This window comes from Pistacia vera, unplaced genomic scaffold, assembly GCF_008641045.1.
Source record: "Pistacia vera cultivar Batoury unplaced genomic scaffold, PisVer_v2 Contig820, whole genome shotgun sequence".
NCBI classification, from domain to species: domain Eukaryota; kingdom Viridiplantae; phylum Streptophyta; class Magnoliopsida; order Sapindales; family Anacardiaceae; genus Pistacia; species Pistacia vera.
Genome location: NW_022196691.1, coordinates 151,081 through 174,046, shown reverse-complemented (window position 1 = coordinate 174,046; position 22,966 = coordinate 151,081). Strand labels below are relative to the sequence as shown.

Sequence of the window (22,966 nt, the reverse complement as noted above, 5' to 3'; positions counted from 1 at the left end):
AGGCAGATCGCTTATTTATATGGCCGTAAGCAAGCGGAAACGATTATCGGAGGCATCCATTAGAGCGAGAGAGATATATTCCTCTGAGACGCATATACACGTGAAAGTTTCAAGTCGAAGAAGTTCGGTGATTGATTTTCGGAGAAATTTTTCAGGTCTTTCTTCTGGTCTTTGTTATATATATTAACTTGGTGTTATCTCATTAAATGTTTTTAGTGTCCCATTCAATTTTAGAGAATTTTAGGTGAGATTTATTTATTTATTTTAATTTAATGGCATGATAATTCCTGTAATTTGTTTCCTTTACGTAGCAGGTTACATAGTAGAAAGCCAGATATACTTTCCAGAATTTGGAATTTGGAAGATTTAAAACTTAATATAAGTAGACAAAAAAAGTAGTTTTGTACTTAATATTTTCTATTTTCATGTTTTTCCTCTAGCTTGAGTGAATCATACTGAACATATATATGCATCGAATCATTCATTTTTTCATATCAAACTTATGAGATGTTGTTTATAATTTGTGATTATTTGCTAGTTTGGTTTTAATTATCTACTATGTAGCTGGCGTATGTTTCATATTAACCACTCTGAGAAATCTGATCCGATTGTGAAGATGAAAGATTTAATTTAGTTATGAAAGTTGGTTATATTTTTATTGTGATCATTAGTTGCCTGTTCACATCCAGGAGTATAAAGTTGTCGAAGTTGAGAGTGAATCACTGAGGAATAAGAAAATGTTGAATCGGTCAGGAAGTTCCTCTGAATATAAGCATCAAAAGGAAGACGGGGTAACTATTGATATCAAAGAAAATGTTGAGGGTCAATATTGTTGTGAGCGTCTATATTGTTGTATTTATAAGGTTCCTAAGAAACTTAGGAAAATAAATAATGATGCTTACACTCCTCACATTGTTTCAATTGGTCCATATCACCATGACAAAGGAAAGTGGGATAACCCGAAAAGCAATAAGGAATGGAAATTTGATGACATGCGAAATTACAAGGAGAGATATTTGGAAAAGTTCAGAAAGAAAGAGGAGATCGAGAACTTCGTCAAAGAAGAGGAACAACATATCCGCGCTTGTTATGAAGAAAAAATTGAGGATTTCGATTTCATAGAGATGATTGTGCGTGATGCTGTCTTCATCATTGAACTCTTCTTGAGGAAGTACCATGATGATAGAGAAGATTTTTTGGTAAGTAAACCGTGGCTAACAAATGCTATAAAACTGGACTTGCAATTACTTGAAAATCAGCTTCCATACTTCGTCCTAAAGGAGTCATACATGTTAGCCTATGGCAGCTCCACTAGAGAAGTATCTCCTTCTTTCCTTACTCTTTCTTGCGAGTTTTTCGGTTATAAGGAGCCGGATGGAGGAGCTAATTGGGATGACAAAATTAAACATTTTGTCGACTTGAGAAGACATACTATGTTGGTCAAAGTCAAAGTCGATCAAAATTCAACAGAGTATCCGGGCGGAAAAATTGAAGATTTACCAAGTGCAGTGAAGCTAAGTGGGTCAGGGGTGAAGTTTAAGAAGCCGGATGAGTCGGGGAAGAAGTGTGAGTCACACAAAGAAAACAAAAAAGAAAAAAGTATACTTAACATTAACATAGAATTTGAAAAGAGATCAGAAGACTCGTGTATTGGGTGGCTTAGAGGAGAAGTGCTAAAGATTCCACACCTTAAAATTGAAGATGATACGGAATGTTTGTTTCGAAACTTGATGGCCTTGGAGCAGTGCCATTATCCATTTGAAACTCATATTTGCAACTATATTGATCTAATGGATACTCTGATCAACACGAGGAAAGATGTGGATTTGCTTGTTGACAATGGAATCATCTCCAATTGTGTGGGCGACCATGATTCAATTAAAGAGATGTTTAACAAACTTGGCCTTGAGATTACGCCAAGTGCTTCCTGTTACCGACCACGTATTTGCAAGCCGCTGAAAGACCACCACGACAAATGGTGGAATCGCACCAAGGCAACGTTGATAAATGTGTACTTTGAAAATCTTTGGAGAGGCACTGGAACTGTTGCTGCAGCCATACTCTTACTGCTCACCGTGTTACAAACCATCCAAAGATTCTGTCCGGAACTGTTTACGCATCATAAATAATTTAAGTTTGTGTGTTTTTAGTACTTGTATAATTAGAATGGCTACTTCCTACTACTAAGCTGATAATAACTTCGGATCTGTAGCTTTCATTTATAATAATGTATTCTCTTCCATGCTGTATCATTAGCTTCCCTAATAAATTATGCCTTCATGTTATGTATGTTTGAGAATGCAATAATAGTTTGTATAATGTTTAAACAGTACAACATCATATGAACCATCACCAACTATTTGCATGAGCTAAAGAGCATTTGATTTTTCATATTACTGGTGAATTGCTAGAAGAGTAAGTGAACATATAAGCGTATTCATCATTATTTATAAATATCTATCTAAATTGGCTACGGTTCATGGTCTGGTATCGTACTTTATACCTGCAACTTCTGCCAACCCAACACTGTATTCAGGGGCGGACCCAGGCCCCTTGAGGGTAGGCCCAGGCATGCCCTCAACTTTAAAAGAAAAATTGAAAAATTTTATTAAAAGGTAAAAAAGAAAAGTTAAAAGTTAAAAGTTAAAAAATTAAAAAGTTAGGTTTTATCTTTTTTATATTCAAGTTTTTCTTTTACAATTCCCAACTTTCCTCTTACATGCGGATCTGAATTTGGAGTGATTGTAATCCATCTTTTAGTAAACCTTTGTGTATTTTATTTTTATTAGAGTTGTGATTGAGCTCTAAATTTATATAGAATATTTTTGGTAGATTTGTGGTTGTTGTAAATGGTAATCATATTTTTTTCTATGATTTTGCATTAAATTTCGATAGGATTTAGGATACTTCTTATACAATTTGGGCCATAATTACTACCTAATTCTATTAATTTGTCTTTGCAAGCCTAAACGATGATTTTGAGTATAAATGACAGTTTTGACTGTAAATTGGGTAACTTGAGCTTGGAAACACAGAATGACCTGATTTTAGAAGATTTGGAAAGCTAAGAACCAGAGCTACAACTTTCATGTTTTGGGTTTTTCCTAATTCTGACTGGACAAGGGTGAAAACTTGGCTTGAAGTCGTGAACAGAATGTTGGAAACGGAAGAAAAACGTCTTTGGATGTGCTTTAGTATTTCTGCCATAACTTGAGCTTTAGACCTCGGATTGTGCTGATTCTTGAACAAGTAGAAAGATAATTTAAAGGGCTATAATTCATGTGTTTAACACTTTTCCAAATTCAGACTCTTTAATGCTCAAATTTGGCCCAAAAGATTCTCACTGCTATAAGGAAAAAGCTTCGCCGCGGCAAAACTGCGTCAGATGTGAAAAATAAAATGAAGCGTTTTGGCTTGCTAGGGCTTCGTCCTTAAGTGAAAGAGGTATAAATTAGCATGAAAATGAAAGAAAAAGGGTCTTGGTTCGTCATTTGGAAGGCAGCTCTTGGAAGGAGAAGATTATTGAAGATTTGATCTTCAAATTAGAGAAGATTTCTCCATCTTTTGCTTGTTTTTCAATGATGAATCTTGATTCAGTTTGTTTTTGTTATTTTATTTTGTTTTTGAGTATGAATTGAGTTGTTTAGCTAGGGTTTGATGTAACATTGATACAATGATTCAAATTTATATGAATTGATTTACTTTGAGTTTTAATTTCATGATTGAGTGTTTATCTCTTTGCTTAATGACTTTTGGATGCTTGATCACCATTCAAATGTGTATTGTTGACAATGGGACTAAGAAGTGATTGATTGTGCCTCTTGGGATAAATACCGTAGATTAAGCAAACGCTAGAAATAGGTTTACCGATTTATGAAATCTAGATAGAATTCCATAAAGCTTAAAAAACTTTGAACTATTAATCTTCATTTTGTTGGGTGCGGAAGCTTAATAGGGATAAGTAGGAAAATATAGCCTGAGAAGATATGTTTTACAACTTAGGGAATTCGGTTTTCAATCAAGGAATTAGAACTTGGGTAATAGATTCTATGATTTGGGTTAGCGTATCTAGGTGAAATCAACACCCTAGCATTTTTTTTAGCATTTTGTTTAATTAGTTAAGTTGTTGGGTTTTGCTTTAATTTCATTATAATTCATTTATATTTTCTTAAATTGTATTTAGTTCGTTAATTTTCCATCAATCCAATTTATTGTTGCTTTAATTAGGACTTAAACTAGAGAAATCGGTACTTAGTAACAGTATCCTCGTGGGAACGATACTCTACTTATCACTTTATTACTTTTTGCGACTAGTGCACTTGCTACATTTGCATGTTTGTCAAAAATACGCATCAGTAGACTCATTTAATTATATTGGATTTAAGTGGATCGTTAGATTCCCATGATGTTTTTATCTCTTCACATTGAAGAGGTTTTTCCACGTAACAATTTTCTTGTGTTTCTTTGTAAGGTTATTTTCTTTATTTTCACTAGTTGATTGACAAGCAGTGGCAGAGCGAGGGGGCCTCCCCTGGACAAAAATCCTGGGTCCGCCACTGACTGTATTCACCTATTTTTAAGATGTCTAGCAAATCTCTCCTCCTCAGACCAGCCCAATACTACAATTATTATTTACCGCTTCTAAAAATTCAAGGTAGCAAGATTAAGAAAAAATAATGAATTTGCAAATCTGACCGTCGTCTTGAATTCTTTTCAGAGCCCTGTTAAAAAATTTATGCAGACGCGTGCCATTAGAAACACAAGTACGGAAAGAATTTTTGCAACAGGTGGATCTAAACGATTTAGGAGAAGCAAGAAGAAAACAACTACTAGAAATGGGAGGAGTGTTGGAACAAAAAAAATTACATAATAAAATTGCACTGAGAAGAACCTGTGTAAAAGAAGAGGAAACGTTTTTTAATGAACATTCACAGTCTCTTCTTTATTTCTTAGGAAGAGAAACAATCTCACATCTCTCCTCTCTATACGATGAGGAAGAGATACAAAGTTACAAACATCAATCTCTAGCCCATGGGGGAGAGATACATAACTATTTCTCTTGAGTGTATCCTCTTAGATCCTGCTCTGATACCAATTGTTGGTTAGAATGGAGAATTTGATAATTTTAATTGAACTTTAAGGGAAGAAAATTAAATTTTTATATCACAAATCTGAATGACTGTGTTGATGCGTGCTTTTAACACCAACTAATCGACACGTGCGTAACGTTGATTGGTCAAGAGACACACGTGATTATGGATAAAATGTAGAGTAAATGCAACAATGAGAGCTTTTTAAAGTGGTTCGGATGCTAAGGTAGCAAATCCTACTTCCATTGATGGTTGTATTAGAATCATGGGTCAGGTCGCAACAGCAGACTTACTTACAAATGATTAGGGAAAAGTAAATACAAGAGAGAGAGAAACCTAGTTCAGAGTATAAAAAGGCCGAATCCCCTCAATGAAGGGATTTTTTCTTTTTATAGTGAGATGAGTGCAAATAATCATCATTAAATCCGTGGGTTGGTGTGAATGTCAGGACTAAATCCGGCTTTATGTCACATTGCCCACCTTCCAAGCTGATTTCACGTGATTTGGAGCAGGGAATGGACACGTGGGAGCTCCACGGCATCTTGCAGGCCTGACGTGCGCTTACCGTTCTGACGGGAGCAGGTCACCCCCCATCACGTGATTTTCCACGTCAGCCCTTGATTTCCCAAGCATAACAGAAGTCCCCTAGTTTTTAAGGTTTGAGGATCAAACCTTGGAAACTAAGTCATGCCGCGATTGGAGGCCCTGACCATTCTGACCTGAATGAAAAAAGCTTGGGATAGGACCTTTTGCGAACATGACCTCGCGCAAACCCCGTCCAAACGACCTGACAGCCATCGCCTAAGCGTCCTGACTTCATTGGGCGTTCCTTACTGTGCCTTAGAGATGGAGATTTAATGAGGTCATTTCTACACTGACAGGCGGTCTGCGAGTGTCAGGCGTCTGCCAGGCTCATTAAATGCGTTATGTGCTGACGCGTTATTGCTTTGGCAGAGCATTAATTGCATGACACGCCCGAAACGACAACCCTCATCACAGCAATAAATGCGGCATGGGGCGCATTTAATGCAGAGAGAGAGAGAGAAACGTCGTTTTGATTTCGAGGGGTGGTAAATGCCGGTTCGTAGTCCATATAAAAACCCAGATTTTCCAGATGAGGCCACCAGAATCCCATTTGCCTCGAGCGAAAACTCTCTGCAAACCGGAAGCCTTTCTTTTTCGATTGACATCTCTCCGATATCTGAAGCAAGAACCATCCACGGTCACGCCCCCCAAAAGGTAAGGGTTTTTTGTTCCCCTTTTTTTTTTTCTTTTTTTTTTTTGGTGGTACAATGGCGTTGCGTCATCTGATGTTTCATTAGAGGCGCGACGATGGAGTCGGGTTCCTGCCGTGAATGGTGGCTCGAATCACTGTTAGGTTTTAAGGAATTTGCTCCAAGTTGCCGTACGGGGCGACGTACGATGGCTAAAATGACCTTCTGTCTGTCGGTGTTGCAGACTGCGGAATGGAACCCTTAGCGTCCAGATCAGAAGAAGGAGCCGGTTCGTCTTCACAGGATGTTCCCGTGGACGAATCCCTTGAGGTCTTCTCGGTTCTCACCCAAGAAGAATTCGAGAGGATAAAGAGACAGTTTGGCGTCCGCGCGGAGGTGTTCCTCGACGCCACCTGATCGTCGCGGCATCCTTCCGATGGCCTGGCTGCGATCTCTAAAGAGATCTTCAAGGGTGGGGGGATGATTCCTCTCCACCCTTTTTTTAGGTCGGTCCTGGATCACTTTGGGATCGTACCAATGCAATTAATGCCAAACGCGTATGTCATCGTTGTTGCGATGTACATCACATGCCGTGAGAGTGGCTTGGGCGAGCTAACAGCGGTGGAGCTCGGCTGTTCGTGTTACCTCAAAAGGAGTAAGGACAAAGACTCCTATTACTTGTCTTGGCGATCTACCATCGCCGAAGGGATACATAGCTATCCCAGTAATGCGGGGGCCTACGAGACGAAGTTCTTCTTCTTCTGCTACGACGACTACGTCCGCTTTCAGAAACCAAGTAGGTCCCTCTTCGCTAGATTCATTAACCGTGCGCTCGCTTTTTCTAATGACCTACATTCTTTTGCAGTTAACAAGACGACCAGCCTGGACCTGCTCACCGACCCGGACAGGATCGTGTCTTTTAGGGTTCTCCCTGAAGAAAGTCAGGACGCAAGGAAGCTCGTGACGACCGCGAACTTGCGAAAGTACGGTTTTTTCAGTGACCAAGTGTCTTTAGAGTCCCCAGAATGTAAGTTGCACACTGATTTCTTTCTGGTCGTGGAATAATTTTTGTTTAGTTACTAACGCACCTGCATGCAGCGACCATGCCTCCGAAAGAGTCCGAGCAGCCCCGACGAGCACCATTCAACTTCCCTCGATCGAGGAAAGAAAGGGCGGCCGAAGCTACTTGCCCCACAGCGGTACAACCGGTGCGAACTGTCGTGCCTTCCCAGTCCCGTCCTGAGCAAGAAACGACCAGGACAGAATAGGTCGCTCAGCCACCACCTGCTCGCCCGAGGCGGAAGGCTCCGACCCAGTGGTCGAAGAAGAGGAAGCAAATTCAGGTCAACGAGTCAGAGACCGAATCTTAGGAAGAATCACTAAGGTCGCAGCGGGACGTCAGAAGGAGATTGGGCAAGGAACCCGCGGACGAGACGGTTGTTACCGACAAGGCGAAGGACATACCAGTGCTAGATTCATTGGGGAACCTGCCCGAATACCTGCAGCCAATAGTCTACTCTCTGCTTGAGTGTGGGCTATCAGAGTCATATGATGAGTTCGCTGATACGGGTGATGACCTGATGACCACGTCGTTCCAGCATCTAAGCAAGGTAAACGAACCGTTCTTAAAGTTTGTCCGCCATTTTCATTCTAACTCACTTCTTTTTCGCAGGCTTTGCTTGCCATGAGGATGTCCATGGAGAAAGCTCGACTGGGGGCCACGAAGGGGGCAAATGATCTGAAAGAGGAGATCGCGAAGCTCAAACAGAGCCTGGAGATCGTCGAAGCGGAAAGAACGCAATCGTTTGGGCGGCGAACAGATACTTGAACCAAAAGGAGGCCGCTATGCGGACAGTTGACTTCCAAAAGGCGGTGCTTGAACGACGTGCAGAGGAAGTAAAAGAGCTTCAGAGGACAACCGCTAGTCTCTCTAAGGAGGTCGGAGAGAAGGACCAGAAGCTCCAGACAACCTTAATACAGGCTTAGCGAGCAGAAAAGAAAAGGAGGCCTCCGAAAAGGAAAGGCTAGCTCTCAAGGCCGAACTCCAGGAGAGTCGGGGAAAAATTGCTTCCCTGACTGAAGAAATGCGGATCCAGTCAGAGGAGATCGAGGATAAGGCCGTCGACTGGGCGATTGGGTCCATTTATACCCTGCGACCAAAGAACCTAGATCTGGATATGTCCAACCTCCCAAAGGGGTGGCAAGAGACCTTGCAAATCTTGGCGAGGGAAGATGATCAAGCAGCAACAGCCGGCCGAGGATCCGACCAGGCAGAGGGTTCGGGTCTTGCTTCGAAGGATCCCCCTACCGACCAGGCATAGTGTGATGAGACCAGCTCCATAGGAATTAATAGGGTCTTAACAATTTTTGTTGTACATAAATGTGATACGCTTTGCTTTCAATCGTTGTTCGCTTAATCATACATGAGTGCAGTTTACAGTTCAGTTTGTTTACATAGGCAATATTACATGCGAAATGTTACAAGCAAACAGGATAATATCATACAATAAAAAAGAAACTAACAAAATCAAAACCTAATTTACAATGAGCACTGAGTTCGCGATTACTGATAGTATGGCCGGAGGTGCTCGGCATTCCAAGCTCGGAGTACTTTGGAACTGTTCAACCTTTTGAGATGGTAAGTCCCCGGTCTGATCACCTTGTTGACCTGGTATGGACCTTCCCAGTTCGGTCCTAATACCCCCGCGCTTGGCTCTCTGGTTCCGAGGAGAACTTCTTTTAGCACAAGGTCACCAACTTGGAAGTCTCTTCGCTTGACCTTTGAATCGAAGAATCTCTTCGCATGCTGCTGGTAGACTGCTATCCTTAGCGAAGCTTTGCTGCGGTGCTCCTCAACAAGATCCAGGCTCGCTCTCATAAGTGCTTCGTTTTCAACTTCATCGTACAAGTCTCTCTGAAGGGAACCAGTTCCTACCTCTACAGGAATCATTGCTTCGCAGCCATAGGCTAGCGAAAAAGGCGTTTCTGAGATGGAGGTTCTCAGAGTTGTCCTGTACGCCCATAAGACTTCGGGGAGATTGTCAGCCCAATTTCCCCTAGCTGCCCCAAGTTTGGCCTTTAGAGTGTGTTTGATGGTCTTGTTGACAGCTTCAACTTGGCTATTTGCTTGCGGTCTGGTGACTGAGGCAAATTTTTTATGGATGCCCAGCTCGTCGCAGAACTGCTTGAACTCCTCGTTATTGAATTGCTTTCCATTATCCGAGATGAGATGTGGGAAATTCCATAGCGGCACACTATATTCTTGAAAACGAAGTCTTTCAGCTTTCTGGTTGTGATCTCGGCCAGCGGTTCAGCTTCCACCCATTTTGTGAAATAGTCTACCGCGACCATGGCATACTTAACCCCCTCTTTTCCGACTGGCATGGGATCGATAAGGTCGATCCCACACATGGAAAATGGCCAGGGGCTAGACATCGTTATCAGCTCGTGGGAGAGGGCTCGCAGAATGTTTGCAAACCGCTGACACATGTCACACCTCTTGACAAAATTGTGCGTATCTTCTTGGATCTGGGGCCAATAATACCCTTGACGAACAATCTTGTTCGCAAGAGATCGAGCAGCTGTGTGATTACCGCAGATCCCTTCGTGAATTTCCCTCATGATGTAGTCTGCTTCTCCATTGGTTACACATCGGAGGAGAGGGGCACTGAATCCTCTCCTGTACAGCTGGTCCCCGATGAGTGTGTAACGAGCAGATCTGGCTCGCAGGACCCTTGCCTTGACCTTGTCATCTGGCAAGGTCCCATCCTTGAGGTACTGAAAAATGGGAGTCATCCAGGAGTCCGGTTGAGTCACATTTACGACCTGTTCGGTTGAACTGATAGTTGGAGCATCAACGAACTGAACAGGAATGCTATTTGGAGCTTTTAAATCCAACGATGAGGCTATCTTTGCTAGGCGTCCGCTACAGAATTGCTATCTCTAGGAATCTGAGTGATTTCAAAGTGTTTGAACGACCCGAGAGCGGCCTTAGGTTTTTCAGATAGCGGACCATGTTTTCTTCCTTGGCTTGATATTCCCCCATAATTTGGTTGACGACCAGCATGGAGTCGCTGTAAACACTGATCGCGGTTGCACCCATTTCTTTAGCAAGTCGCAACCCGGCGAGCAGGGCTTCATACTCAGCCTCATTGTTGGTCGCCTTAAACCCGAACTGGAGAATACCATGAATTCGAGCCCCTTCGGGGCTTACAAGGAGAAGACTCGCACCGGCTCTTTTTTTGTTTGATGACCCGTCAACGTAAAGGTTCCAGGTCGACAGGTTCCGAATACTTTCCCGGATGGCTTCGCCAGGCTGTTGCTCGCTTGGAAGATAGGAAAATTCTGAGATGAAGTCAGCAACAGCTTGCCCTTTGATGATCAACCTATCTTGTACTTCAGTCGAACTGGCTTAATTCCATGGCCCATTTAAGCAGTTTAGCCGAGGATTTTGGTTTCTAGAGGACCTATCTGAGGGGGTAATTAGTCATTACGTGGATCGTAAGGGCGTGGAAGTAAGGTCGCAGCTTTCTGGATGCGATCAGCAGAGCATAGGCTAGTCGCTCCATTTCCGGATACCGCATCTCGACATCCGTCAGACGCTTGCTCGCATAGTACACTGGCTATTGCGCCTTTTCCTCTTCTCGTACTAGAGCTGCACTGACCGCGAACTGAGAGACGGACAGGTAGAGGAGCATGATTTCTTGTGAAAGAGGCTTAGAGAGGAGAGGTGGTTTCCCGAGGTGTTCTTTTATACTCTGGAACGCCTGTTTGCATTCGAGAGTCCATTCGAATTTCTTATTGGCCTTCAGAACATTGAAAAATAGCAAGTAGCGATCTGTTAGCCTCGATATGAAGCGACTAAGTGCTGTTATTCGCCCATTTAGACTCATGACCTGTTTTTTGCTGGTCGGGCTCTCCATATCGAATAGAGCTTGAATCTTCTCGGGGTTTATTTCTATCCCTCGCTGATTAGCCATGTACCCCAGGAACTTTCCTGACGATACCCCGAATGAACACTTGAGAGGATTCAGCTTCATTCTGTACAGTCGGAGAATGTCAAACATCTCAACGAGATGTGCAATGTGTTCTGAGGCGACCTAGGATTTGACCAGCATGTCATCCACATAGACCTCCATTATTTTTTCGATCTGGTCAGAGAACATTCGGTTAACCAGCCGCTGGTAGGTTGCTCCAGCATTCTTGAGGCCGAAAGGCATAACTTTATAACAATACAGCCTCCGGTCTGTAATGAAGGACGTATGCTCCTCGTCTGGCCCATACATCGGATTTGATTGTATCCCGAGTATGCATCCATCAAACTTAGTAGCTCGTACCCCGAGGTGGCATCCACGAGCTAGTCGATTCTCAGTAGAGGGAAGCTGTCTTTCGGGCAAGCCTTGTTAAGGTCGCTGAAATCAACACAGGTCCACCACTGGCCATTTGGCTTCTTTACCAGGACCGAGTTGGCTACCCAGGTCAGGTAGAGTGCCTTTCGGATGGACCCATTTCGGATGAGGTTTTCCACTTCTGATTTTAATGCAGCATACTACTCCGGATCCATTGTTCTTCTTTTCTGGCAAATCGGTTTGGCCTCACTGTCGACGTTTAATGCATGGCAAATAATGTCCGGGCTGATCCCGACCATATCTGCATACAACCAGGCAAACACATCAATGTTTTCTCTTAAGAAGCTTATCAGTTCGGACGCGAGCTAAGGGTTGAGACTGATCCCAACCCTTAGCACTCGGCTTGGCTCTTTCGGGTCGACTGACACTTCAGACAAGTCCCCAACTGGGCCACTGGAAGGGATCTCCTGAATTCGAGGATCCATATTATCCTCTGCTGAGCCAGGCTGCGGCTCAATCCTGCTGATCGCCATAGCCTGTCGGGACACACTTGGCGGAACGCCCTTTCTTTTACTTGCCATCTGCACTGCTTTTACGTAGCAGTCGCGAGATGCATTTTGCGATCCGCTCACTTCCCCTATCCCCGTTGGAGTGGGGAACTTCATCTTGAGGTGGTATATGGAAGTGACTACTTTGAAGCTTCTTAGTAGGAGTCGCCCCAGAATCTCGTTGAAGGCGGACGGGCAATCCACGACCAAGAACTCAGTTACCTTAGTTACCTCATCGTAGTCGCCCAGCGTGACTGGGAGTCGGATCGTCCCTTTGGGGATCAAGTGGTCTCCTGTAAAGCCATAGAGGGGGATCGAGGCGGGCTTCAGGTCCGCCTCGTCCAGGTTCATTCTTTCAAAAGCGGTCTGGAATAGGATGTTTACAGCGCTTCCGTTGTCCACGAGCATTCTACGAACGTTATGGTGCCCTATGAGGGGTGTGATCACCAAGGCTTCGTCGTGAGGATGGTGTAGGCGAGCTGCTTCCTTTTCGCAGAAGGTGATCGGCTCCTCCTTTTCAGCCTTTTGTGGTTGCTGCGATGTGTTCATTACCCTGATCGGGTCGTGATATGTTTCACGAGCGTACCTTTCCTGCGCACCTCGCGTGTTTCTTGCGAGGTGTGGGCCTCCGAAGATTGTGTTAACACTACTGTATCCATTGCGATCACGACGCTTTTTCTTTTGCTCCTCTTGGTTCTCTTTTGGAGCAGAGTCATCAATATACTTCTTGAAGTGCCCTTTCTTGATGAGCTTTTCGATTGCCTGCTTTAGAGCTCGGCATTCATCGGTGTGATGCCCGTTGTCCCAATGGAAACGACAATATTTTTTACTGTTTCTGGCCGTAGCAGGGGTTTTCATGGGTTCCGGCTCACTGAGCAGGTTGGCCTCCTCGGATTTGTCAAGAATTGTAGATATAGACACATTCAGCTAAGTGTATTGAATTCTGTCGTGGTCGCGATGAGGAACATGAGCATAAGACTTTTTGTGCTCGTAGCAGGGTTTCTTTCCTTTTCGCTGATCATCAATGTCTCCTCTACGATCTGCTCTCCTGCATTTTCCCCAACCAAACATACTGCTCAAAGTGCCAAGATCGCGACGGCGGAGTGCCACCAATGAATTCTCTATTCGGAGATTTTTTTTGCGAGGTTGTAGAATCTAGTGAGGGAAACATCGTCCTTAGGCTGTAATTCTTTCCACATGTCGGTTTACAGGCGAACTCCAGCTATTATGAGCGTTCGGATGGACTCTTCGGGGGCATGAGCCACCTTGTTGAGTTCCCTGTGGAAATGGTCGATGTAGGATTGTAGGGATTCATCCCTTTCTTGCCTTATGTTGCTGAGATAGCTCAAAGGCATCGAAAACTTTCGATTTGCTTGGAAATGCCGTAGGAACGTCGTGCTCATCTGAGGCCACGAACTGATCGATCCCGTTGGGAGTGACCTTAACCACCGCTTGGCATGAGAAGTTAGAGTCATGGCCAAACAACGACATTTTGCAAGATCCGAAACCTGGTGGAGCTCCATCAGGTCGTTGAACTCATACAAATGATCCTGCGGGACATGGTTCCCATCAAACGGCCGCATGTCGGGCATTCTGAACCCTTGTGGGAGTAGAGCAGCTAGCACTTTGGGAGAGAAGGGGGATGCAAAGGCGACCTAGGCCTGCTCGTTTTGCCGCTCTCTCAGCCTGTCCAGAGCTCACTACAGCTTCTGATGGCGGGGTCAAGCCGCGAGGCTGCTAGGATATCCACAGCAGCATTTGGTGGAATTGGAAGTATTCTAGAAGAGGTATCCCCCTGGGTTAGGGGAACTCCCTCAGCGCGCTGGTTCGCTTGCTCAAGTTCAGATTGGCGGGCCATTTGCTGCTGTAGGACCAGTAGGTTAGAGATTCTCCTGATGAAGGATGAACATTAAATTTGGCCCTCCTTCTAGCGCCAAACTGTTGATGCGTGCTTTTGACACCAACTAATCGACACGTGCGTAACGTTGATTGGTCAAGAGACGCACGTGATTATGGATAAAATGTAGAGTAAATGCAACAATGAGAGCTTTTTAAAGTGGTTCGGATGCTAAGGTAGCAAATCCTACGTCCACTGATGGTTGTATTAGAATCGTGGGTTAGGTCGCAACAGCGGACTGACTTACAAATGATTAGGGAAAAGTAAATACAAAGATCCAAGAGAGAGAGAAAACTAGTTCAGAGTGTAAAAAGGCCAAATCCCCTCAAGGAAGGGGTTTTTCCTTTTTATAGTGAGATGAGTGCAGATAATCATCATTAAATCTGTGGGTTGGTGTGAATGTCAGGACTAAATCCGGCTTTACGTCACATTGCCCACCTTCCAAGCTGATTTCACGCGATTTGGAGTAGGGAATGGACACGTGGGAGCTCCACGGCGTCTTGCAGGCCTGACGTGTGCTTACCGTTCTGACGGGAGCAGATCACCCCCCATCACGTGATTTTCCACGTCAGCCTTTGATTTCCCAAACATAACAGATTGAATTACATAGAATAAAGTTTTCGAGACAATAGTATTAAATATAATAAAAAAACTACTTCCTTAATTCAACTCAAACTAAAAAAAAAAAAGAGGAAAACAGTTGATCCTAAACTCAAACTCCTAAAACATGAAACTAACTGAAAATAAAACACTTAAACTTGTGAATCGCATTTGCGCTACGGCATAAAATTCCCTTTGCCACGGCAGGCGTCCCAGCCTTCACGTTTCTCCTTCTTTTGCCGCGACAGTGAGTTTCTAGAATTTTTTTCAGAACTCAACACCCTCCTTTTTGGCGGCCAGCTTTTTCTTCTGCCGCGGTAAGCTCTTTGCTACCACAAATTCGAATTCTTTCATTCCAATGCTGCAGGTCTTTGTTTATTTATTTATTTCTTTTTTTGGGGTAAAAGGTAATATATAAATTGTTGAAGTGAAGACTAAAACGGTGCAGTTTTTTAGCCTAAATGAAACGCTACACTTTGATATTTGCCTCTTAATGGTTCATGATCGTTGGATCAAATCTACTCTGATGGCTGACAAGCTGCATTAAGTCAACACTATAAAAGGGGGTACTGTACAGTAAAATATATGCTACGATTTTGTCTTTGATTAAAGAACCTTTGCATTCATGATTTTCTCTCTGTTATAGGTCTAAGATTAATCTTTATAACAAGTGTAATTGAGTGATTTGTTAATCAATCAGGAGGGTTTCTTTGCTCTTGTTCTTGGGGATTCCAAGTGAATGTTTCTAGAATTAGTTACTGTAAAAATTACTTGTAATTGGTGAGAGTGTGATTTGATTTGTACTTATTTTTTGTTGAATCTTGATAATAAGTAGTGCAACGAATTCTCCAATTTTCGAAGCTTAACGTTAACATAACTTATCCAATTTAAATAAGTAAACTATGGTAAAATCTGTGTTGTGATTGATTCTTGTTTTTCTGTGGCGTGTGTGATATATTTGCTGTGTGACTTTTGTAGTTTAGTTACAACATAAATAATAAAATAACGAGTCCCTGAAAGCACCAAAGAATGAATCTATGTTCTTGTTTTGAAAATTGATGGCGTTAGATTGCAGTTTTACAATCTATATTAGATCTCATTTCAACAATCAACCAACATCATTTCTATTGTTGGCAAATTAATTTGAGTTTGTCACGATGGTAATAGACAAACTTAAATATTTCTTGGAATAATGAAGAAAAACAAAACACATACAGTCAGATTCTTGATGATGTCGTAATTAAATTCAATTGACTAATGCAGATAAAGAAGTATCATGTATCAGTCTCTGTCAAATATATACATAAATATTGCCTTGACATGATTTCTCAATCACGCTTAAAAAATAAACAAATCCTACAAAGAATGCTTGAAAGCTCATAAGACTTGTAATAGAAAGAAAGAATTTCTCTATTGATTGTTACGTGTAAACCTCACTTGCGTTCCCAGTAGTTAAAACTATACAAGAGTTTACGTATATAATATGTAATTATGAGATTATGTATAATGTCCCTAGCTCCAACGATTAAGGCGTATCAGGAAGTATATAATCATCAGCTGTTATATATTTCAAACGCAAACACGGAAAAAGATTGTCCAGAACTTTCTGCACACTCCTTAGTTCCTTCTTGATCCTTCGTGGCCGCTTTGATCCACCCATTGCCATTATATCCGCTTCAATTTCTTCTTCTGTTAGTGAAATACAGAATTCACGCCTTTCTTTCCCTCCTGAATTTCTTCCAGGGGCAACCAGGGTTTGATTCTCTACGTCCGCAATTTTCTTCTTTTTGTTCTTCTTACCACAGCTGCTCACCCTTGATTTCTTCTCCGATGTCTCAAGCTTTTCACAGTCTTTCTTAGTTCTTGTGACGGCCAAAATCTGTTCCTGATCGGTCTTTATTTTTGGTCCACCTTCTGATGCACGTTGAATCTTTCCCCGAGGTCTCAACTTTTAGAGCTTCTCCGTCACTTTTTGCGTTAGCTACGAATTCGAAGTTGTACCATTGTTGCTCTTCACGCGGAATTTTATCTCAAGTTTAGGTTTTTCATTGAAAGCCGTTGGTTTCTTCTTTGAAGTGTCAACCACCTTAGGACAGTGAGAGACTGATGAAGAAGCGATTTTCACCGGCGACACAATCATGAAGAAGTTGGTAAAGGTTGTGATCAGAGAGAAACACATTGATACATTCATCAGCATACTAAAAGAGATCGATGTTGCAAAATAGAGGAACACATTGATACACTTAAATGGGCTTTTCTTTACTCGGGCTAAACTTAGAACAACTGATCAAACCCCACATACTAACCGTCCAAAAACATTGAACAGAACCAGAAAAGCTATACAAATAGAAAGGGGCCACACGGAAAAAATCAATCAATTTTCTTTCGGTACAACATAACCACCCAAATAATTAGAAAAGAAAGATGAAAACTACTCATGGAAAAAAGTTTCTTATGATTTGTAGGTTGTTTGCATACTCTTATAAGTCGTAAGAGATTAGTTGTGTTTGCAAGATGATAATTACTGGATAAGCATCAGAAAGGGGCTTCTATTGATATGATTTTTATCGACTTCTTCCATTGAAGAATGAAGATAAGCATAAACTAGTTCACATCAAATTACAAATGATCTGTGTCTCTGTTACTGTAAGAAGTGATTAGGCTCCTGCGAGCCAAATTTTGAGTCATCCTTCAATTCACCATTTTAATGCAAAGAGTTGATGAATGTACACAATTTGTTTCTAATTTAGATGTTTGTTATATCAAATTTCTTTAATTCATAAACTAGTTGATGAATGTACACAATTTGTTTCTAATCCACCCTTGTAATTCTGGACTTAGCCATGACATAGTTGTCATATAATGTTTTTGACGACAAAAATACAAAAAATGACGCCCAAGTTGTTTTTGTGACATAACCATGGATCACTATGGATATAAACGTAACCAAAAGTATTTAGCAACGCAATTACACGGTGCCGTAAAATGTGTTTGGTGATGAAAATATAAAAAGCAACACCAACGATGTTTAGCTATGTAACAAAAGGCCCGCCGTAACACCTTTTTGGCGATAAAAATATAAAAACCAACACAAAATTCATTTGGCTATGCAACAAATAGTTTGTTAGGAAACGTTTTTGGTGATACAAATATAAAAAGCAACGCCAAAAACATATTGCAATGCAATTTATGTTTTATCGTGAAAACGTTTTAGAATTTAATTTTACATTTATATGAAAATGACTGAAAGTATAAAATCAATCAATAATAAAAAAAAAATCAAAATTAAGATCAATGTTAATATAAAAAGTAATGTCGTAAGAGTTTGGCTCTTGAAGTTGACATTCAAACATGTATTTCCTTTAAGAATGTTGAATATTTATATGAATTAAAACTTTCAAGGGCAATAGGACATTGGACAGCTGGAATATAAGCCCGTGTACAGTGAAACATATTTTATCTATATTTGTTACTGTGGATAATGACTAATAACTCTTGCTAGGGTTAAAAAAAATACAAAAATCGAATCGAATTTTTTGTTAACTGAAAAATTGGTTTGATTCCGGTTGAAAAAAATAAAAAAATCAAATTTTTGGTTCGATTAGTGACTCAAGATAACGTAGAATTCGCTTAACCGTTACTGGTTCTACTAACCGGTTTATATATAAAATAATAAAATATTAAAATCCCTAATTCCCTAAACCTAAACCCCCTTTCACTTTCAATTTTCATTTCCTCTTCTTCGTTCTCCAGTCCACGCCACACTCCACAGTCCACATTCAGTCATCCACAGTCCACATTATTACACCATTATAGGCGACTAGGCAAGCAAGAGTAGCGTCATTCTCACCTCCACATCCAGTCATTCTCTGTAGTCTCTTCGTCACGTCAGTTCGCCGTTCTTTGTTCTCTCCTCCGACAGAAAGAGCAACTTCGTCGTTCTTCCTTCTCACCTCCCGCAGTAGCTTCATCGTTCTTCGTTCTCACCTCAGCAAGACAGCAACAGTTTCGTCACTCTCAACTTCAGATCGGTCCAGCTTTCCAACAAGTATTTGTTTAAGCAAAAAAAAAATTATAAATTGAAGGGGAAAACCGGTTAACTGTTTTTTATTAACCGATTTTCTCTTAAATCGGTTTGATTTTGGTTCGAAAAAATTCTTAAACCGAAAAATCGGTTCAATTCAAAAAAAGGGTTAACCGGTGAACCGGTTTTGCACACCCCACTCTTGTCAGCTTAGGTGACGCGAGGCCATTCATTGCCAACCTGACTTATATGAAGGAAGTTATATCTACCATTCTTATACTCTATAATCGTGGAGGTCCTCACCCCTCCCCTCCCCTCCCCTCCCCTCTATGATAATGGCTCTGCAACAAATCTTTTATCTGGTAGAACATGCATATGTCAAGATATTTGATGGGGTGCCGTGTGAACCCCGCAGTTATGGAAAGAAGACCACATATTCTGATATTCATCTTTGGGAGAGCATGTCGAAGCCACCAGACTCACAGTTCTCGTTTTCTACTGTTAAAAACACTCAGATTTCTTGCCATCAAAGTCTATCGATTAGATCAAAAGTTTTTTTTTTTTTTTTTTTTTTTTTTTTATTTTTGTTCTGCTCACACAACAGCTTCAGCTACATCTGCACCTATCTTGTTTGTTTTTGAAATAAACACAAAATATTTACCATTATTTATTTATTGATTCCCTTTTTCAAAGGGAAATTAAAATGCATGAAACGTCACCCCTCGATCGTCATGCATAATCCTTGACTGGACAAAGACAAATACAGGGTTGTCAAAATTGGTTTGGTGACCCACATAATAACTATTTGGTAGGTGTAAGTGTAACAATCTTTTTTTTTTTTTCGTTCTCGGAGTAAATGTGAGCTCATTAATTGTCACAAAAGTCTACAAATATTGGGTTGGCTTGACCAGATATGCAACTGTGAAGAGTTGATAATTATATATACTGATTTTCGTTATTAGAAAGAGAAAATACTTTATAGTTATTGAAAATGACGTGTGTCAAAATGAAGCAACACTGGGTCAGTAGACTGAGTGAGGAAGATCACTTATTTATATGGGCGTAAGCAAGCGGAAAAGATTATCAGAGACATCCATTGGAGAGAGAGAGAGAGAGAGATATACCTTGATGAAAAACATATACATGTGAAAGTTTCAAGACGAAGAAGTAGTTGATTAATTTTCGGAGAAATTTTTCAGGTCTTTCGTCTGGTCTTGTTATATATATTTTGCTTGGTGTTATCTCATTAAATATTTTAGTTTGAAGTTTCCCATTCAATTTTCGAGATTTTTAGGAAAGAATTTAATTTATTTACTATTATTTAATGGCATGATAGTTCCTGTAATTTGTTTATAATTTGTGATTATTTGCCAGCTTGGTTTTAATTATCTGCTATTTTGCTAGCGTATGTTTCAAATTAACCACTCTGAGAAATCAGACCCGATTACGAAGATGAAAGATTTAATTTAGTTTTGACAGTTGATTATGTATTTATTGTAATCATTAGTTGTCTGTTTACATCCAGGAGTAAGAAGTTGTCGAAGCAGAGAGTGAATCACTGAGGAATAAGGAAATCCTGTCAAACAATATTTCAGGCTAAGATGAATGGGTCAGGAAGTTCCTCTGAAGATAAGCATCAAAACGAACACGAGGTAATTATTGATATCAAAGAAAATATTGAGCGTCAATATTGTTGTGAGCATCTATATAGTTGTATTTATAAGGTTCCTAAGAAACTTAGGAACATAAATAATGATGCTTACACTCCTCACATAGTTTAAATTGGTCCATATCACCATGACAAAGAAAAATGGGATGACGTAGAAAGCAAAAAGGAATGGAAATGGGATGACATGCAAAAGCACAAGGAGAGATATTTGGAAAAGTTCAGAAAGAAAGAGAAAATCGAGAACTTCGTCAAAGAAGAGGAACAACATATCCGCGCTTGTTATGAAGAAAAATTTAAGGGTTTCGATTTCATAGAGATGATTCTGCGTGATGCTTTCTTCATCATTGAACTCTTCTTGAGGAAGTACCATGATGATAGAGGAGATTTTTTGTTAAGTAAACCGTGGCTAACAAATGCTATAAAACTGGACTTGCAATTACTTGAAAATCAGCTTCCATACTTCGTCCTGGAGGAGTTATACATGTTAGCCTATGGCTGCTCCGCTAGACCTTCCTTCCTTACTCTTTCTTGCAAGTTTTTCAGTTATAAGGAGCCAGATGAAGAAGCCAAACGGAATATGGAAATTAAAGATTTTGTCGACTTGAGAAGACATACTGTGTTGTTCGGAGTCGAAATCGATCCAGAATTACCAAAGTCTCCAGGCGGAAAATAGAAGATTTACCAAGTGCAGTGAAGCTGCATGAGGCCGGGGTGAAGTTTAAGTCGGTCAAAAACAAAGATGCAGTGAAGCCGGGTGAGTCGAGGAGGAAGTGTAAGCCAGAAAAAGGTTTACTTAACATAGAATTTGAAAAGAGAGAAAGAGAAGACTCGTGTATTTGGTGGCTTAGAGGAAAGGTGCTAAAGATTCCACGCCTTAAAATTGAAGATGGTACGGAATGTTTGTTTCGAAACTTGATGGCCTTGTAGCAGTGCCATTATCCATTTGAAACTCGTATTTGCAACTATATTAATCTAATGGATGCTCTGATCAACACGAGAAAAGATGAGGATTTGCTTGTTGACAAGAAAATCATCTCCAATTGTGTGGGCGACCATGATTCAATTAAAGAGATGTTTAACAGACTTTGCCTCAAGATTACGCCAAGTACTTCTTGTTACCAACGCACTTGCGACGACCTGAAAAAGCACAACGACAAATGGTGGAATCGCACCAAGGCAGCGTTGATAAGTGTGTACTTTGAAAATCTTTGGAGAGGCACTGGACCTGTTGCTGCAACCATACTCTTGCTGCTCACTCTGTTACAAGCCACCCAAAAATTCTATCCGGAACTGTTTACTCGTCCAAAATAATTAATTTTTTATGTCTTTCTAGTCCTTGTATAATTAGAATGTCTACTTCCTACTACTAAGCTTGTAATAACTTTTGTAGCTTTCATTTATAATAATGTATTCTCTTCCATGCTATATGTATTGTTCAACCATTTGCAATATCATTAGCGTATCTAATAAATTATGCTTTCGTATAAGTTTAAGAACGTGTATTCCGAGTGAAACTTAGATATCGCTTACTAATAAATTTATTTATATTCATCAGTTCAGTAACACGTCAAATTATACCTCAATTTGATTAAAAAAAATTGGGTTATGGTATCCCTTGTCGCTGGAGCAAAAGAACAAAAACAATAACAAGAACATGATTTACTTAAAGAGATTATTGGAGAATTAGTTGCTGCTGCTATTTGTTGTAATTAGTTGAACATAGCTGCTGTACTAGTGAGATAAATAGTTAGTTATTAGAAGTTACTTTAGTTACATTAACCAAAAGTTAGTGAGCTGTAATATTGTAGTTAAGTAACTACGGCTAGTAAGCTACAGTTAGCTTTTAGTTAAAAATCTTGTATGATGTAATCCAGAACAGAGCTAATAAAAAAATTATTGAGTTTTCTTTCAGAGCTTCTCTGTCCTTTATCTTCTTACATGGTATCAGAGACAAGTGCCTCCGCTTCGTGATTTTTCTTCTAGATCTATCAATACTTTGAGCTTCACGGTATAATATGAACCAACTTTACCAAAAAATTTCTTTCTTTGCGAGCCAAGAACAAATTAGGGTTCGTCGATGGGACTTACAATAAATCAACATTCAATTCTTCCTTGCATGTACAATGGGAGTGATGCAATTCACTGGTATTAGCCTGGATTTTTAATATAATATTGAAGGAGATTTTTACTGGAATCGTCTATTCAACCAACGCCTATCAATTGTGGCAAGATTTACAAGTGCAGTATCATAAAGTGAATGGAACGAGAATTTATGGCATCCATTAAGAAATTCCAAATCTCACTCAAGGTACAAATAAAGTGGCAATTTACTATAACAAACTCAAGTCGCTTTGGGATGAATTGAATTCTTCGGTTAGTTTGCCTCCTTCAGATAGTGTTTCTGCAAAAGCATATCCTGATCATCTCAATCAACAGAAATTGCTGCAATTTCTGATGGGACTTAACGATTCATACTCTATGGTGCATAGTCAAATTCTTCTTATGTCACCGTTACCATCTGTTAAGCAAGCCTATTCAGTGGTGAATCAAGATGAAAGTCAAAAGGTTCTAACTGG

General features: G+C 40.6%; 3 protein-coding genes across 3 annotated transcripts; 2 read left to right on the top strand and 1 right to left on the bottom strand.

Annotated features, from left to right (window-relative positions):
* LOC116117773 (UPF0481 protein At3g47200-like) lies at nucleotides 1–2,285 on the top strand. The gene is made up of 2 exons (XM_031403797.1): nucleotides 1–155; nucleotides 690–2,285. Exon 2 carries the CDS (start codon nucleotides 738–740, stop codon nucleotides 2,127–2,129), a length of 1,392 nt encoding a protein of 463 aa, XP_031259657.1. The 5' UTR covers nucleotides 1–155; nucleotides 690–737; the 3' UTR covers nucleotides 2,130–2,285.
* Nucleotides 2,286–16,222: 13,937 nt separating this feature from the next.
* On the bottom strand, nucleotides 16,223–16,876 carry LOC116117687. Its single transcript, XM_031403705.1, has 2 exons — nucleotides 16,699–16,876; nucleotides 16,223–16,611 (listed from the first exon to the last, which is right to left on the bottom strand). Exons 1-2 carry the CDS (start codon nucleotides 16,874–16,876, stop codon nucleotides 16,223–16,225), a joined length of 567 nt encoding a protein of 188 aa, XP_031259565.1.
* Nucleotides 16,877–20,574: 3,698 nt separating this feature from the next.
* Nucleotides 20,575–21,063, top strand: LOC116117686 (UPF0481 protein At3g47200-like). Its single transcript, XM_031403704.1, has one exon. The coding sequence runs from the start codon at nucleotides 20,575–20,577 to the stop codon at nucleotides 21,061–21,063; it is 489 nt and encodes a 162-aa protein (XP_031259564.1).
* Nucleotides 21,064–22,966: the final 1,903 nt, after the last annotated feature.

What these genes read in the sequence shown, in the direction of transcription:
- LOC116117686 (XM_031403704.1), top strand. Translation starts at nt 20,575, where the DNA reads ATGCAAAAGCACAAGGAGAGATATTTGGAAAAGTTCAGAAAGAAAGAG.
- LOC116117687 (XM_031403705.1), bottom strand. Translation starts at nt 16,876, where the DNA reads ATGTGTTTCTCTCTGATCACAACCTTTACCAACTTCTTCATGATTGTG. An exon ending in CCGCGTGAAGAGCAACAATG is followed by an intron (nt 16,612 to 16,698) that starts GTACAACTTCGA and finishes AACGTGCATCAG; the next exon opens with AAGGTGGACCAAAAATAAAG.
- LOC116117773 (XM_031403797.1), top strand. Translation starts at nt 738, where the DNA reads ATGTTGAATCGGTCAGGAAGTTCCTCTGAATATAAGCATCAAAAGGAA.